Source organism: Agelaius phoeniceus, chromosome 1 (genome assembly GCF_051311805.1).
Source record: "Agelaius phoeniceus isolate bAgePho1 chromosome 1, bAgePho1.hap1, whole genome shotgun sequence".
NCBI lineage: Eukaryota > Metazoa > Chordata > Aves > Passeriformes > Icteridae > Agelaius > Agelaius phoeniceus.
In genome coordinates, this window is record NC_135265.1 from 114,842,995 (window position 1) to 114,857,207 (window position 14,213).

Sequence of the window (14,213 nt, forward strand, 5' to 3'; positions counted from 1 at the left end):
TATAGTAAGCAGGCACAGATGCACAGACTGCTCATTGCCTGTGAGCGTCCAAAGTGATCAGACTCAATATATTGATTATGAGGAGAAAGGAGTAGTTTATTCTTAACTAGCTTTTGAAATGTCACACTGCCAAGATGTCCAGGAGGACCCAGAGACCGTTGAGATCAAAGCTTCTGAAAAAAGAGGTTATAAAAGAGAAGAACATTTTTAGGAACTTATCTGTCAGTTAGCTATACGACAGCTTAGCTTGAGCTGCTCTTCAGCCATCTTTGTTTTGCCCATGGGCTCATTCCAGTGAGGAACTGAGATAGGTTAGATATTGGACTTTTATGCTTCATGAGAAAAAGATGGTGGTTGGGACTGATTTTTCACAGTTTAATTTGTGTTGTCATATCAGTGATCTCATTGACGTTCCATGATTGAGCTTTGTAGGAGGGAACCATCACAAGAGGTTTGGAAAGATATCCTGTAGTCAGTTCTGTGTCATTCTATCATGACTCAGTGCCAATGTCAGAGCTGATAAGAGAACATTCCAGAGATGCAGAGTCCTGGGAGAAAAAATAATTCCCTTGGATTCCCCCAGCACCTGTTTATCACTATTCTACATGGTAGAATACTGATAAACAGTCCCCTTCAGAGTGGGGGTGAACACTTTCCATGTAACAGATATTTACTGAATAAGAGGCAAGTGGAAGTTCTGATGTTAGGGAGCCAGTGTTTTAGGCACTCATGTGGCAATATTCTGTATGAACTGCACTCTAAAAATGGGCTTCAGGGAAAGTCATAAAAATCTGATTGGCATAGTTCAGTTTCGCTGATTTTCAGGGTAAGATCAATGTGCTTGGGTCAACTTTAAAGCACCAGATGCAGAACAAATTACTTTATAAGTCACTCTGAAGGTCAGAAATCTCGTTCACTTTGGATAAGGCTAGTTCAGCCACCTAGCCAAAGAGGGAACTTTGAAAGTCACCATTGCTAGGCAGGTTACTTGAGGGCTCTCTGTCCTTTTTCAGCCAGGCTGGCATTATGCCAGCTCTAATGAAGCATAAATCCCAGATCCCTGTGACTGCTGCTGCTGGCTATGGATTCTGCCAAAATGCAATCTGCCCATATCAAGTTTTCTCAGCAACCTTTGTACATTTATACAATACAGAGAGGCTCTGGCAAATCAGGCATAGGAATAGATTTATTTGTATGCCTCTGATTCCTCCTTGTATATTTGATGCAAGATAAATAGAGAAAGTGTATTTTCCTAGTGGAGAAAGCAGATAGATGCTCTCAGCTCTCAAATGAAGTTGATTTGAAGGATTTGAAGTTGATTTGAATGAGACTTTCTGTTACTCTCTAAAAGTTTCCTACATGGTAGGGGTATTTTACTACTTTTTCCTTCTGTTTTCTCTATTTATTTTCCTTTTGTGCCTCAAAATAGATGACCTATTGTAATAGCACATAGGAAAGAATTTTCTCTCAAAGCAAGGAGACAAGACACAGTATGTTCCAATGAAATCCTCTCTGCAGTCAGCTGAAAGGAGCTGGCTTCCTGTAATGTGATGCCTGTAGGGTGTCCTGAGGTTTTGTGGGTTATTGTGGGTGGTAAATAAAGTGTGGTTCAGTAGCAAAGTTTGGTTAATAGATATTTCTCAGCTGCTCTTCTGTTGTGCAAGGTTTTTAGTATTAAGGCATATAGAAAATTCATATCAAAAGAGAAAATATTCAGTAAGTTCTGCTGTGATTAATTTTGTTTTGGAATTATCACCTTTGTTGCAATTACTCGATAATGGACTAAGAATTATCACAGGATTCCCAAATTTAAAAGGGAATGGACCTGCTTCTAAAAAGCAACAACAGTGTGTTTCCATTGCCAGATGGAGGCAGAAATCCCTAAGAAAAAGAATTAAGCAGACTGACTGCTCTGCCTCAAGGAAACACAAATTTCTACAATCTTTGGGAAATAAGCAACCAACTCCTATGTCTTGCAAAGTGCGAATGTCATTCTAGGTCTTAAGACCAAAAACACCAGAGTGAAAAACTTCTGAAATAGTGTATTGTAAAAACAGTTTTGGAAATCCTTAAAAAATACATAAATGGCTCATATTTTAAAAAACACAGAAAATAAACCTTCCTTTTTCAGCTTTCTGAATTATATGATGAAAAGTTGACTTTGGGTTTTGCCATGCCCACATTTCTCTGTACAGAAATTATTGTAGGTTTCATTTCCATGGTTTTACTGAAGGAACTTTCAGGTTCCAGACATGTGGTTAAAGGAATTTATGGGAGGAAATTGTTACACTGATCCCCATTTAATTTCTGAAAGTCAAGATCCCCAATTCTAACATATTCTGGATAAATCTCTGTAATGTGAATCAGATTCTTGGTTATATCCTTATAGTAAACAGAGAATTCTGAGACACTTTTTCCCCACAGAATTCTGGTTTTTCCCTTGCTATTCATTTTAGTGCTTCCTACATTGGTGTCTCAAAGTAAATGGCTCTAGCTTCACACATAAGCTGTAGAACTACAATAACACATGAACACACTAATCACTCTGAAAGGAAGTTAACACAGGTCAGTGATATCAGGGGAAAAGTCTTTTTTAATGTGGCCACACAGATGAAACACAGAAAAATGACCTATTGAAGCCCAGCTATCTCACTTCTACACCTTCACCCCTGGAGGGGTATAGAAATCACTGAACACAGTAAATACTTGGCATCAGTCTTCTGTCTCATGTAGCAATCCTCACCGAGTAGATGTCTGAGTGAAAAGAATATTATACAAAGGATTTTTTTATTCCTCTGGCATGAGCAGGTTAAATGAATTTGTTGAACTGAGAGAAAATGCAGTCAGTCAGTGTTAGTTTATTTAATAAACTGTAGAAGCATTAAAAGTAAGTGTAGGAGAATAAAGAATCACAGACACTAAGAGGCCTTAAATCTGTAACCATTGATTTATTCCCTGGAAAACTCCCAACTGGTGTCATAGCCTTCCTACTGAAATAATAATTAACAACACAATCATGGATATTAATTAAAATAAATCACTTTGCCTGAAATACCTTCTCTGAACATGCTGCCACTTTGAGGAAGGAACAGCCAGTTATGTATTTCTGATTTCTCTTAACTTAGGGCTTGCTCTCTCCTGGAGCAGAAGGATATTACAAAGAGAAAAAAAAAAAAACAACAACTCCACTTGGGAAATACAGAACTGCAAAATTATCTTAATTTCCTCTCTGCTGTGTTCCTGGGACAGCCTTCAAAATGGAGCATGCTTGGACAGGATAAGAGATTCAAGGCTATGTTGGGAGTCTTTGTAAAAATGTGAAGCTCCTCATAAACCCTTGGAGTGCTCAGGAGCAGCAAAAGCTCAAACAATGCTTGACTTCACCAAGTGTGACACCCTGAAGAGTACCACATGCCAACCTGGCACAAGGAGATAAAATTCAAAGCTGGCACATATCTCAAACAGCAAAAGTTCCTCATTAGGCAAAGTGTGGATCTTCCACACACTACATCTGACTCATTGCTGGAAATGACCTTAAAATAAGAGTTCAGATGGAGGGATTCTTTCAGCTAGTGTGTTACTCAGAAGACTGGCTGTGAGATGAGTATTTGCCTGCTGTTTTCTAGCTGAGCCCAGAAGAGTCAGGGAACAGTCAGATGTAAGGCAGAAACAGGTTCTATAACAAGAGAAAATAAAACCAAAACAGAATTAGCTGAAAAAACAGTAAGAAAAAAGAGGAAAATTATAAATCAAGGAAACCAGACCAGGTTTTCATCTAGTCTCCATCTTTAAGCAGGCAGAGGAAAACAAAAGGTAGGAAAAAAGAACACAGTTCTGTAAGAAAAAGACACATCTGATTTATTTCTGAATGAAATTATTCTAAAATTCATTTTATCAGTATATTGTATTGGGGGCTTACACAAAATCACAAAATAGTTCTCTTTATATCAGTCCCATTAGCAAATTATTATCACAGTATTGGCCACATCTAAACAATAGCTTTTATTTTGCTTCCACTGTTAAGTTCCTCTTGCTATGCAGGATCAAGTGTCTTTTCAAGAAATAATTCTTTTGAAAATAGAGGATGATTTACCTTCAAGCACTTAAGTAGCTTCCAATACTACACTATCCATGTAAGACACTGTATTTTCCCCACACCTGAAACAGCTTCCCAGTTGCATACTAGACTTCTAACACTGTTATGAGTGCAGGTGACTTACCAAAAAACAACCTCTAAAAGGCAAAAGCCATAAGGTCAGAATAAATCTCCTCAAAAATAAAGAATTAATCTCTTCAAAATTTCCTGAATTTTGTATTCAACCCTAATGAGTGATCTGATCTGACAAATGAGCATACCAAACATGACAAATTAAGTTAGAAAAATCTGAAAAAAAGTTGAAGTTTCATTGTTTAGCTAGTTATGTATTAGCCAGCAGGTCTTACAAATGTATCATGTACAAGTCTTTCAAAATGTTAATATTTTTTTCATGTTACATAAGAACATTCTAAGAACTGAAATGTATTAAAATTATTACTGAAATTAAAGTAACTATTTTGATAAAAAGAATGCAAAAAACACCCTTAAGCAAAGTGCCTTTTTTCTGCTTCCTAGGTATTAATTACTGTTTTCATACCCACTTCAACAATTGTCTTATGTTTATCAAGTCTGAGCTATAATAATCTTCAAGGGGTTTAAAAAAATTAATTATTAATTAGTAATTTTTTTATTATAGTGAATGGGATGTAAACTTATGGTAATCTATAACTCTTCAAAGGCATCCATTGCTCTCTACCATTGATCCTAAAAATGTTTAATTCGTAGATTGATGCTAAAAATGTTTTTCCTGTTTTAGCACAACGGTGGAGAGTGCAGGTTAAAACAGATGGAGATTCCCCAGAGCCACAGGAGTGTAAAAGGACCTTTGTGATTTATGGCTCAAAGGGTAAAAGTGATGAGCTTCTGCTTTCTCCACAAACCCCAGGATACGTGTGCTTTCTCCCCAGAGCCACTGATGAATTCATTGTAAGTCAGAAATATACAGTTTTACATAGAACTTATCATGACATTGCCCTCTAGGATACATATATATATATATATATATATATATATATATATATTATCAATATGGTTATAGATATATGTATAGATGTGTGTGTGTCTGTGGGTGTACATAACTAGCATTATATATATATAGTTGATTTGTCTGCTAAAAAATGATGTAATTATTTACAAAGATGGAATGACATAAGTATAGGTCTTGGGTCATGTCCTCCTGCTAGTCCTGTTCTACTGCAGCCAGCACCATGGACTCTTTTGTGTAATTTATTGCATTCACCAGCTCATCTTGCATTTTTTCTGAATCCCTAAAGATTCCTGAGTTGAAGTTCACACAAAAGGCAATATACAATTATTTGTGAATGCAGAAGATGAAGGATTGGGCAGCACTCCCAGGGGATATAAGTGGGTTTTTCTTTCATTCATTTCCATCTTTGTAAAGTAGTATCCACTCTCCACAGGATTGTTCTGTCTCTCAGGTCAGCAGGCAGAGGATTTTTCTGGATAATCACAAATCACTGGAGAATGCATTCATGCATATCAAAGTGTGGTGAACTCTGAAGCAATAGCTTATAGATGGCCAGTATTAAAATCAACCCTACCACCATCCTGACCGCCCATACACCTGACACACATGCTGATAATTTTAGAGGATTCATCTGAAGAGAATCTTTTAAATCTTCAATTCTGTCCTGGCTTTCTAGGCTAGGTCATTGCAAATTCTGTTGATTGTCATGAAGTACAGCTTCTAGCCAGCAAGATGGGAGAAATAGCTTGCAATTTGAGGCAGTTTTATATAGCTCAGAAAGACTTTTCAATGGCTGCAATAAACATTCTGAAAACAATGGCAAAACTACATTTAGAAAATTATGTCAAAGACTCATTGTAATGACCTGATCCAGGCTGAATTTTTAGTTTAAATAACAAGCTAAAGCAATTTAGGAACTTTATGGGGAGTAAATGAAAAGATAAATGGTATTTCTTAAGGACAAGGAAGCAGCTGCTTATCAGGAAACACACGGGAAACACACTGAGCAACAAAACAAGCTTCCTATCCTATTCCATGAGCATAAACTGAAGAGATCAGTAGAGGCAGAATCTATCTGTGGAGCAGGAGCACCAGCTGACTGAATTTTGGCAAGCACCATTGCATTAAGCAGTGATGCTGCTACATCCAGCATGTTGGTAATTTCCCAAGGGGTGCGTATTCCTTGTTAAGGCTGCCTAATTTCAATGATTAGGTATCACACCAGGAGAAATTTGTATTTCTGTGTGTCAGTTGTGGTTGTCCCTCATAATCTACCACCCTTGGTACACAGTACATTATGTGTTGTAGCCTTCCACCCTAGCAGCTTTCTGAATGCTTGTTCGTGTAAGGGGACAGAACATAAGTAAATAAAGGTAGTATAGAAAGTAATTGTAGCCTCTAAAGAGTTGCAGCTGAGCCAATTATTAAGGATTAGGAGCAGACCTGATTTTAACAGGCCACATCTGTAGCCAATCAGAAGAGTGTTATAAAGGAGTGGATTGGCGGGCTGAGGGGGAACTGGAGTCAGTTGGCTGCTGTGCGGGCAGGGAAGAGTCAGTGCCTTGAGGAGCTGCCTATGAGAAGCATCAAGGAGGTACAAAACTCTAGCAATATGCAATCCTTGCCGTTTAATGACAATAGAACCTTTGTAATATATGACAGCATGTTCATACTTTGGATAGACTTTGGGTTAGTGCCTGTATTCTCCCCACAGCTATTTGTGTCCTTGTTTTTATTGCTTCGTATGAAGAAGTTTGTACTATTTGAGCATTATTTACTGTGCGTGGCGTTTTATCTCTTTGCTGCATTGCTTACAGTGCAGCTTACAGAATAGCAGCTCTGGTATAAAGGGGCATTTGGGGACTCACAGGTATCTCCATAAACACCCTCACACCTCTTTAGGTGCTTGAGCCAATAAACCCAGTTTCATTTTGCTTTCCCTTTCTTTGTTCTTGCTAAGACTTTGCAGAAGAATAAGAAGACTTTGCTTATGTTTTCTCACTGTAGCAGCAGGCTGGAGGCATGAACGTGATATCACAATGAGGACAAGCTGTGACTTCAGCTTTCCAAAAAGCCTGAATAAATGAACTTTTAACCTCCCCCCAAGATCCTGGTCCTAGACAAACATCCTTAATAATATAGCACAGTAAAAAGAACAACTGGTTATGTGCTATAAGCAGCTCACATAGTTTTCAAACAGTAAGCTTAATTTTGATCTCAGAGATACATTTATTGCACATTGAGGACAGAAAGGCATATAAATCCTGATTTTCCAGGTGTTCTCACACAAATATATGCACAGATATGTATCATATTCAGAATGATTATTCCATCCCAAATATGCCCAATCAACTCCTATGAAAGAACAGGTGTAGTTTAATTGCACATAGCAAGCATAAAGAATAAATTAAAAGAGAGGAAATAGAAGCATGCTCTTAGGTACTGTTGGGTTCTAGTAGTCTCAGAAATGTGCAGTATGGTAGTTGAGCTGCTTAAAAAGAAAACTTAATTAGAACACCTGAGCTTTAAAAAATAAATCAAAAAATAGGCGAATGCATCAATGTTATGAAATCTGACAGGACTAGTAGTGCTGAAGGCAGCATGGCAAGAAACCAGTGAAGTGGTGGAATGTTTTTCCTTGGTAATCTGGTGATGATTGGAATCAATCATGGATCTCAGATGGAATGAATAGATTTGTAAAGTTTATAGATCTTTCTCACAGTCATCTCTGTTTCTTGGTTGCTAGCAGAGTAAGTTTGCTGGAGTGTATCTTTGGAAGGTCCTGCTGTATTGTGCACATTCTTTTCTCCAGAGAATCTTAAAATACATGGGACAGGGTGTGAGATTAGGATGCATAAAACTGTTGTCCAAAGCACTAACATGGGTTGTACAAAATGAGCAATAGTGCTCTTCAAGTAGGACTGTTGGTAAATACACAATAAATTCTGAATGTATTTTGTGTTAAGGATTAAGAAGGTGACAGAAAGTTTCCAATCACATAATACAATAATCCAATTCCACAGTATGAGATGATGCTCCAAGCAACAAGCAGAAGGATTTCTGGAGTTTATGACAGATGGCTGTCCAATTGAATTTTAATAGGTTTGATGAAACCCTATTAACTAGAATAATTTATGGGTGGGGTGGGGGTGTGTGATTTGTTTGGGTTTTTTTTTGTTTTAACAGAGAAAAGAATGAAAAGGAATTACGTTTAACTATGTACCCAAACAGTAAAATATACAAGGCTTTCATTACCCTAGGCATGATGTCTTGGAGAAGCCCTGTGTGAGTTGAAGAGGGAAAGATTTAAAATGTTATGAAATCTTCTAATCATCTGTATCACCAGTCTTTGAGATCTTAAGAAACCCAGTGTCTCCTCCTAGTTTTAAGAGCCTCACTCTTAGAGATTCAGTCACGTAATGGAAAACATATTGTGTTTTTTAGTATGTGACAAATCACACCAACTCAGCTAAGATTTCAAGTTCTGAATATTAGAAAAAGCTATTCAGAAGAAATAAATGTGAAAAAATTAATTAGAAAATTATAATAATGAATGAGGTAAAGTATCCTCTTGCAAATATTCAAAACCAGGACATTCACTGGAAATATGCTTTGTGATGGATTATATGTCTGCCTCTGCTTCAAAGTTCATGTTGCATCCATTAATAGACATTGGTGGAGGGAACAGACAATTTTGGTGCCCAAGATAGAATATCATATTCCAAAGGAAAACTGCTTGTACCAAACTGGTCAGAAAAAGATTGCAAGAATGATGTAATGGCAGTGCTGGGTACAAAGATGGAGCTGAGCAAAAAGGCTAATGCTGGCCACAGCTGTAAGTGAAAACACAAATCCATGAAAAAAGGGGAACTATCTAATATACTCATTTGAAAATAGCTGGTGTTTAATTCCATGGATCATAAACAGTATGATTATTAGTACTTGCTGGTTCAATGGCAGTCAGGGAATTAATTGAGATTGTGATTCTAGAAACAGAACAATTGTGGCTTCTAAATACTCTGTCCTGTATTCTGGAATTATTTTCCTATAAATCTCCTCTGTGCATTTCCTACCACAAGGATTATACCACATGTATTTATGACAACTTAGAATCCTAGTGAATTGCAAATTAGGGTAGCAGAAGACAAAGTAAAATGTGAGTTACAGCTTGCCCTGTCACATAAAAATAACCAAGTTCTGTACTTTTGCAACTCCCAAACAGAGCTTTATGGAATAAATTGTTCACAGTATTTAGAATAGCTGTGTGATACAGTCATGGGATCCCTGCATGAGAAAAAAAATCTGCAGGCAATAATTTAAAAGTTGGTAGTCTGGTTCTGAAAGAGAAGAAGCAGTGACTTTGTTGTCTGGAAAAGAACTGTAGTTTAGATGGGTGAAGAACCTGTGCACTCTCCTCTCAATGAACCCAAATAATTCCTGTTAAATTTAATAAGGTGGAATGCATATTTTGCAAGAATTAATCCACTTAGTCCACCACAGCTAATGATACATAGCTAATTATATCCTTTGCAACATACACAGCATGAATGAAAAATCTTGGTGCAAAACTGCCCACTCATTTCCCTTTTCCCAGTGCAGGAGTGGGGACTGAGTCAGGACACCTTTGATCTCTGTCAGCACGATGGCACAGAGGCAGGGCAGGCTAGGCTTAGAGAGAGGACAAGTCTGGTGCCCTCGTTCCTGGTGTATAACTGCTGCTGGGTGGCCTTTTTGGGTACTGTGCAGTCACAGCTCAGGAGCTGAGAGGTTCTGAGCAGCCCAGGGCTTTTATATAGGCAATGGAAAGGAGTTCTTCCCTGATCCCTAAACAATGCCCTGAGTCATGAAATTGTGTAGGAGTGGAATGGCAACCATTTATAATACTTACCTCAAGAAATTCAGACCAGAAGGGATCTTTTAATCCATCAAGTGCAATTCCTTCCTACCAAAGGCCTCTTTTTATAAGTTCTGCATCATAAACTGGTCATAAAATTCCTGTAAAATGGTTTGGACAGGTAGCTTTATTTTCAATTAATTATTCTTCTTCATACGCTGATATTTTACTATTTCTTTATGTGCATACCAGTTACTAAAAATGATGTCCAGCTCTCCCAAAATGACAAAAGCACATTTTTTTAGTACCTCTCTAATTAGAATGAGGTAGCTGATACTCCCCTACATGCTTGTGTTCCCTGTGCATGAACTAGCTTTAAGCAAGCGTGGTCAGTAGTGAGGGGCTGTCACGTTCAGAGCTCTACTGAGAAGCAAAATAAATTGATCTGTTAGGTCTGTGCTCTGTCTTAGGAACCAATCTGCTGGTAGTGCTGTCAGAGCTAGGGCATGATTGTGTAAAGCTAATTTCAGTTTATTATTGTGATACTATAGGGTGTACAATGGATTTATTCACTGGAAAGACACCAAATCTTAAGTTGTGATTGATAGAGGGGGAGGAAAAATCAGCAATATGAGAGAAGAACAAAGCCCTGGCAACATATTTTTTTTGGTATTAAGTATTTTGATACTTCATAAAAAAAAATGCTTTTAAAAATTGCTAGTTCTCAGTTGTTTCACTCAAAATCACTTTCCATCCTCTCTTTCTTATAGCTGCCCAGTGCATGGCTGCCACATTACTTCCTGTTGTTCAGAAGAGTTATCATGCAGTGGTTAATGTCATGCAAATAATTATCCACAATCAGCAACCAGTTACTGAATTTCCACATGTAGTATGGGAACAGGACTGTGTCATGCTACACAGCTATTTCTGTAACATAAATAATTTATTTTTTTCAGAAATATCCCTTTCCTTTAATGAAGAATTGGTTGTAAAGTAGTTTTATGTTCTAGACAAAACCATTTAGCAAATGAGAATTTAGTAAAACTTCTTCACCAGTAGGGTTGCCAAGCACTGGGACAGGCTGACCAGGGCAGTGGTTGAGTAACCATCCTGGAGGTATCTACAAACATGCTCATGTGGCACTCAGGGACATGGTTTACTGGTGGAATTGGCAGTGCTGTGTTAATGGTTGGACTTGATGATCTAAAGGTCTTCTCCAACCTAAACAATTCTGCAATTCCAGGCTCACAGTAATCATCTTTAAATTAATACCTCACTTGGCTGCTGATATTAGAATCTTTAATTGTAAGCTAAGGCTCTCTTTCTCCAGTAGGGTCACAGCTTTATGTTACCTTTTGTCTAAATAGCCTAAATGCATAGATCATCCTAATTTTAACTGTGACTCACTCCTAAGTTATCATGCTTACAGTATGTATGCTTACAGAGTATCATGCTTACAATAATAATAAAGGAGATCATTTCACCCATGATTATACCATGAAATAAAAAGGATTGATTCCATCATACACTTATCCCAGCCTCAAACTCAACTTTTCCCTCATTTACTGTTAAGTTTAGAAATTCTACACCGGGATTGGGGAAAATCTTTCTAAGTGAACCCTCTTCCTCGTCCTATTTGGTGCAGGTTGAGACTGGAGATCTGGGAGAAGTATACAAGATTCGAGTCAGCTGTGATGATGTGCCAGGCTTTAAGGGCTGGCATCTAAAGTCTTTTCACTTACAAGAGCTGCATATGAAACAAGAACTGAACTTTGAGTGCAACTGCTGGCTCACTGTAGAGAGGGGGGATAAGGAGCTGGTAAAAGAATTCCCTGCATTCACTGAGGACCAGAAAACTTTACCAGGTAAAAGCACCAAGAAGACATAAACACTGTAAATTAACTGCTTGAAAATAATTCAGTGCTGCAGATATATATAGTGCTTTGTCTGGATTTGATATCTTCAGTGGCTCTGTTGCACCTGTCTTCACATATGCACTGCAAGAATGCCGAAAATTATATTTTAATTTTCCAGTTAAGTTGCGTATTGGATTTTACAGTTGCTAAGTCTTCTGCATGATTTTAATGAGAAAAAAAATGAACAATACAATTGGACCTTTTAGGGAAATGAACACATTCAAAGCCATGGAAATGAGTTGTTCTAGAGTTACTATAGAATAGTATAGAAAGCTTACAAAAGCTTTACTTGCTGATGCAAGTATCAGAAGTAAGCCTTATTGCACAGAAAGGTTGGGGGTTTTTTCCTAAGGACTACTTTTTTGCCATGTTGTGAGTTCTCAGAGATGTCCTTGAAATGTGAAGACTTACAGAAGTCCTGCATTTGTTCAGAAAATTTAGCAGTTACACATTGAGATAAAAGTAATTAGACACATGACTACTTTGCTAAATTAAAGTTCCAGAAGTTCGGATCCATGGATACTCAAACCTATTCATGACCTTAAAAGAAAGTATAGTGTTACATTAGTTAAATGTTAATTCTGCAGAACTGTACATTAAAAACACATTTGAAAAGTTTTGGTTATTCTTTTTGTATGAGCTTGAATCTATATGCAATTAAATGATCTTCCTTGGAAGAAAATCTGATCTGATTGTAGAAGTTCATTCATACAGGATCAATATAAAGGCACAGAATTTATAGTTTCCTTCTTTAAGTTAGGAAGCGCATTTTGTACATTTTTATACTTGTATGTCATGTCATGCATCCAGAGGCTGTGTTGCATCTGTTTGTTATTTAAATTTTCATAACCTTATTCTTATTCTTTGAGCTGTGTTAATTATTATCTATTTCAAAGATAATTCAGTTTTTAATTAGTATTTAGTTTTGTTCCTGAACTAACTCAAATGAGTTAGTTCTTACTTTCCAGATCATGCACAATAAAACAGGGTTGGGCAGAATTTGCCTAGATGCATAAGTCTAAATTGTCCTAGTCCAATTTCGTTCAAATTGATAAGAAAATGAATGGAAAGTCTTCATTGAACTCAGCATGAAGAGATCAGATTCATAAAGAGTAACCTGATTATTTCATTCATTTTGTAGCAGATTTTTTTTATTGCTGCAGAAATTAAAAAAACCCTATAGTCTTACTAATTATTCTGTGTTGCAGTTTTATTTTAAGTACAGCTTGTACTTAATCAGATTTAATTAAACTTTTTCTTTTCTTTTTGTACAGTCCATAAGTATGTTGTTTCTGTACATATTGGTGACCGCTGGGGAGCAGGGACTTTTGCAAATGTTTATATCACCCTCTATGGCAAAAGAGGCGACACAGGTGTGAGGAAACTTGATACATCTCTAATGAAAGGAAGAAAATTTCAAAGAAATAAGGTAATGGCACCATACTGCAGTCTTATATGTGCAGGGGTCAGCACTGCATTAAATATAGCTTAAAGCCTACCCAGAATACATCTGGCTAGATAGGCAAGAATTTTCAAACATTCACAGAATTTATCTTCCAGATATTCACAATAGACCAATGCCAGTGTTATTTATTTCCTGTACAAGAACATACCCACGTGGCAATAAAGGCTTCACATGAGCGATACAAAGCAGATTAGAGGGGAGAATCTTCTGTGATCATGCTTCTGACTTCTTCTGTTCCAAATTTAAGACAGAGCAGGGAGTAAAAAATTGAACAATCAGTGAAAAATTAATTAGAGAAATTTCCATGAGACTTTTGCAGTCTATGATGTTTCTGAAACCACATTTCCACTTTGAAACACCAACTCAATATCAGTAAGTTTAGGCAAGAAACAAAAGTTCCACTTAGAAAAAGAATGCATATAAAGCCAGTGTTTCCAGATAATCCCTATAAATAAAATTCTTCTCTTGGGAATTAGACTTTCACTCACTGAACAAGAATGTTTGAAAAAACACATGCAAAAGTGTCCATTGTCAAGGAGAAGCTTAGTGTCTGTGAAATAATTTTATTAGATTATTACCACAGCACTTGTTCAGGTAAAAATGGAGTCAGTAATGAACTGAGAGAATTTTTAGATTTCATTTCTGTATATGTCTCAGAACCATGCCTATATACAGAAGACAGTACTATGTTGTAATTATTTTATGTTCATACATGGATTTATTTCCTAAAATATCTTAATTAATGAAGTTAATGATTTTTGCTCAAAATCTGCTGCTGGGTTCTGACTATTAGTAGAAAAAAAATCCTTTTGTTGTATGAAAGTACTTTCAATATTAGTAGCAAAAAATATGCTTCTCCAATATTTTATTTAAAAAGTAATAGGGACAACACATAGGACTTTGGCAACCACTGT

The 14,213-nt window shown here is 36.9% G+C and overlaps 1 protein-coding gene across 1 annotated transcript in view; it reads left to right on the top strand.

Annotated features, from left to right (window-relative positions):
* Positions 1–14,213, top strand: part of RP1 (RP1 axonemal microtubule associated) — a 165,645-nt gene that overhangs the window by 85,359 nt on the left and 66,073 nt on the right. Inside the window, exons 30-32 of the mRNA XM_077191277.1 lie at positions 4,854–5,023; positions 11,564–11,783; positions 13,109–13,263. Coding sequence (XP_077047392.1) covers positions 4,854–5,023; positions 11,564–11,783; positions 13,109–13,263 — 545 coding nt within the window. The remainder of the gene's footprint in view (positions 1–4,853; positions 5,024–11,563; positions 11,784–13,108; positions 13,264–14,213) is intronic.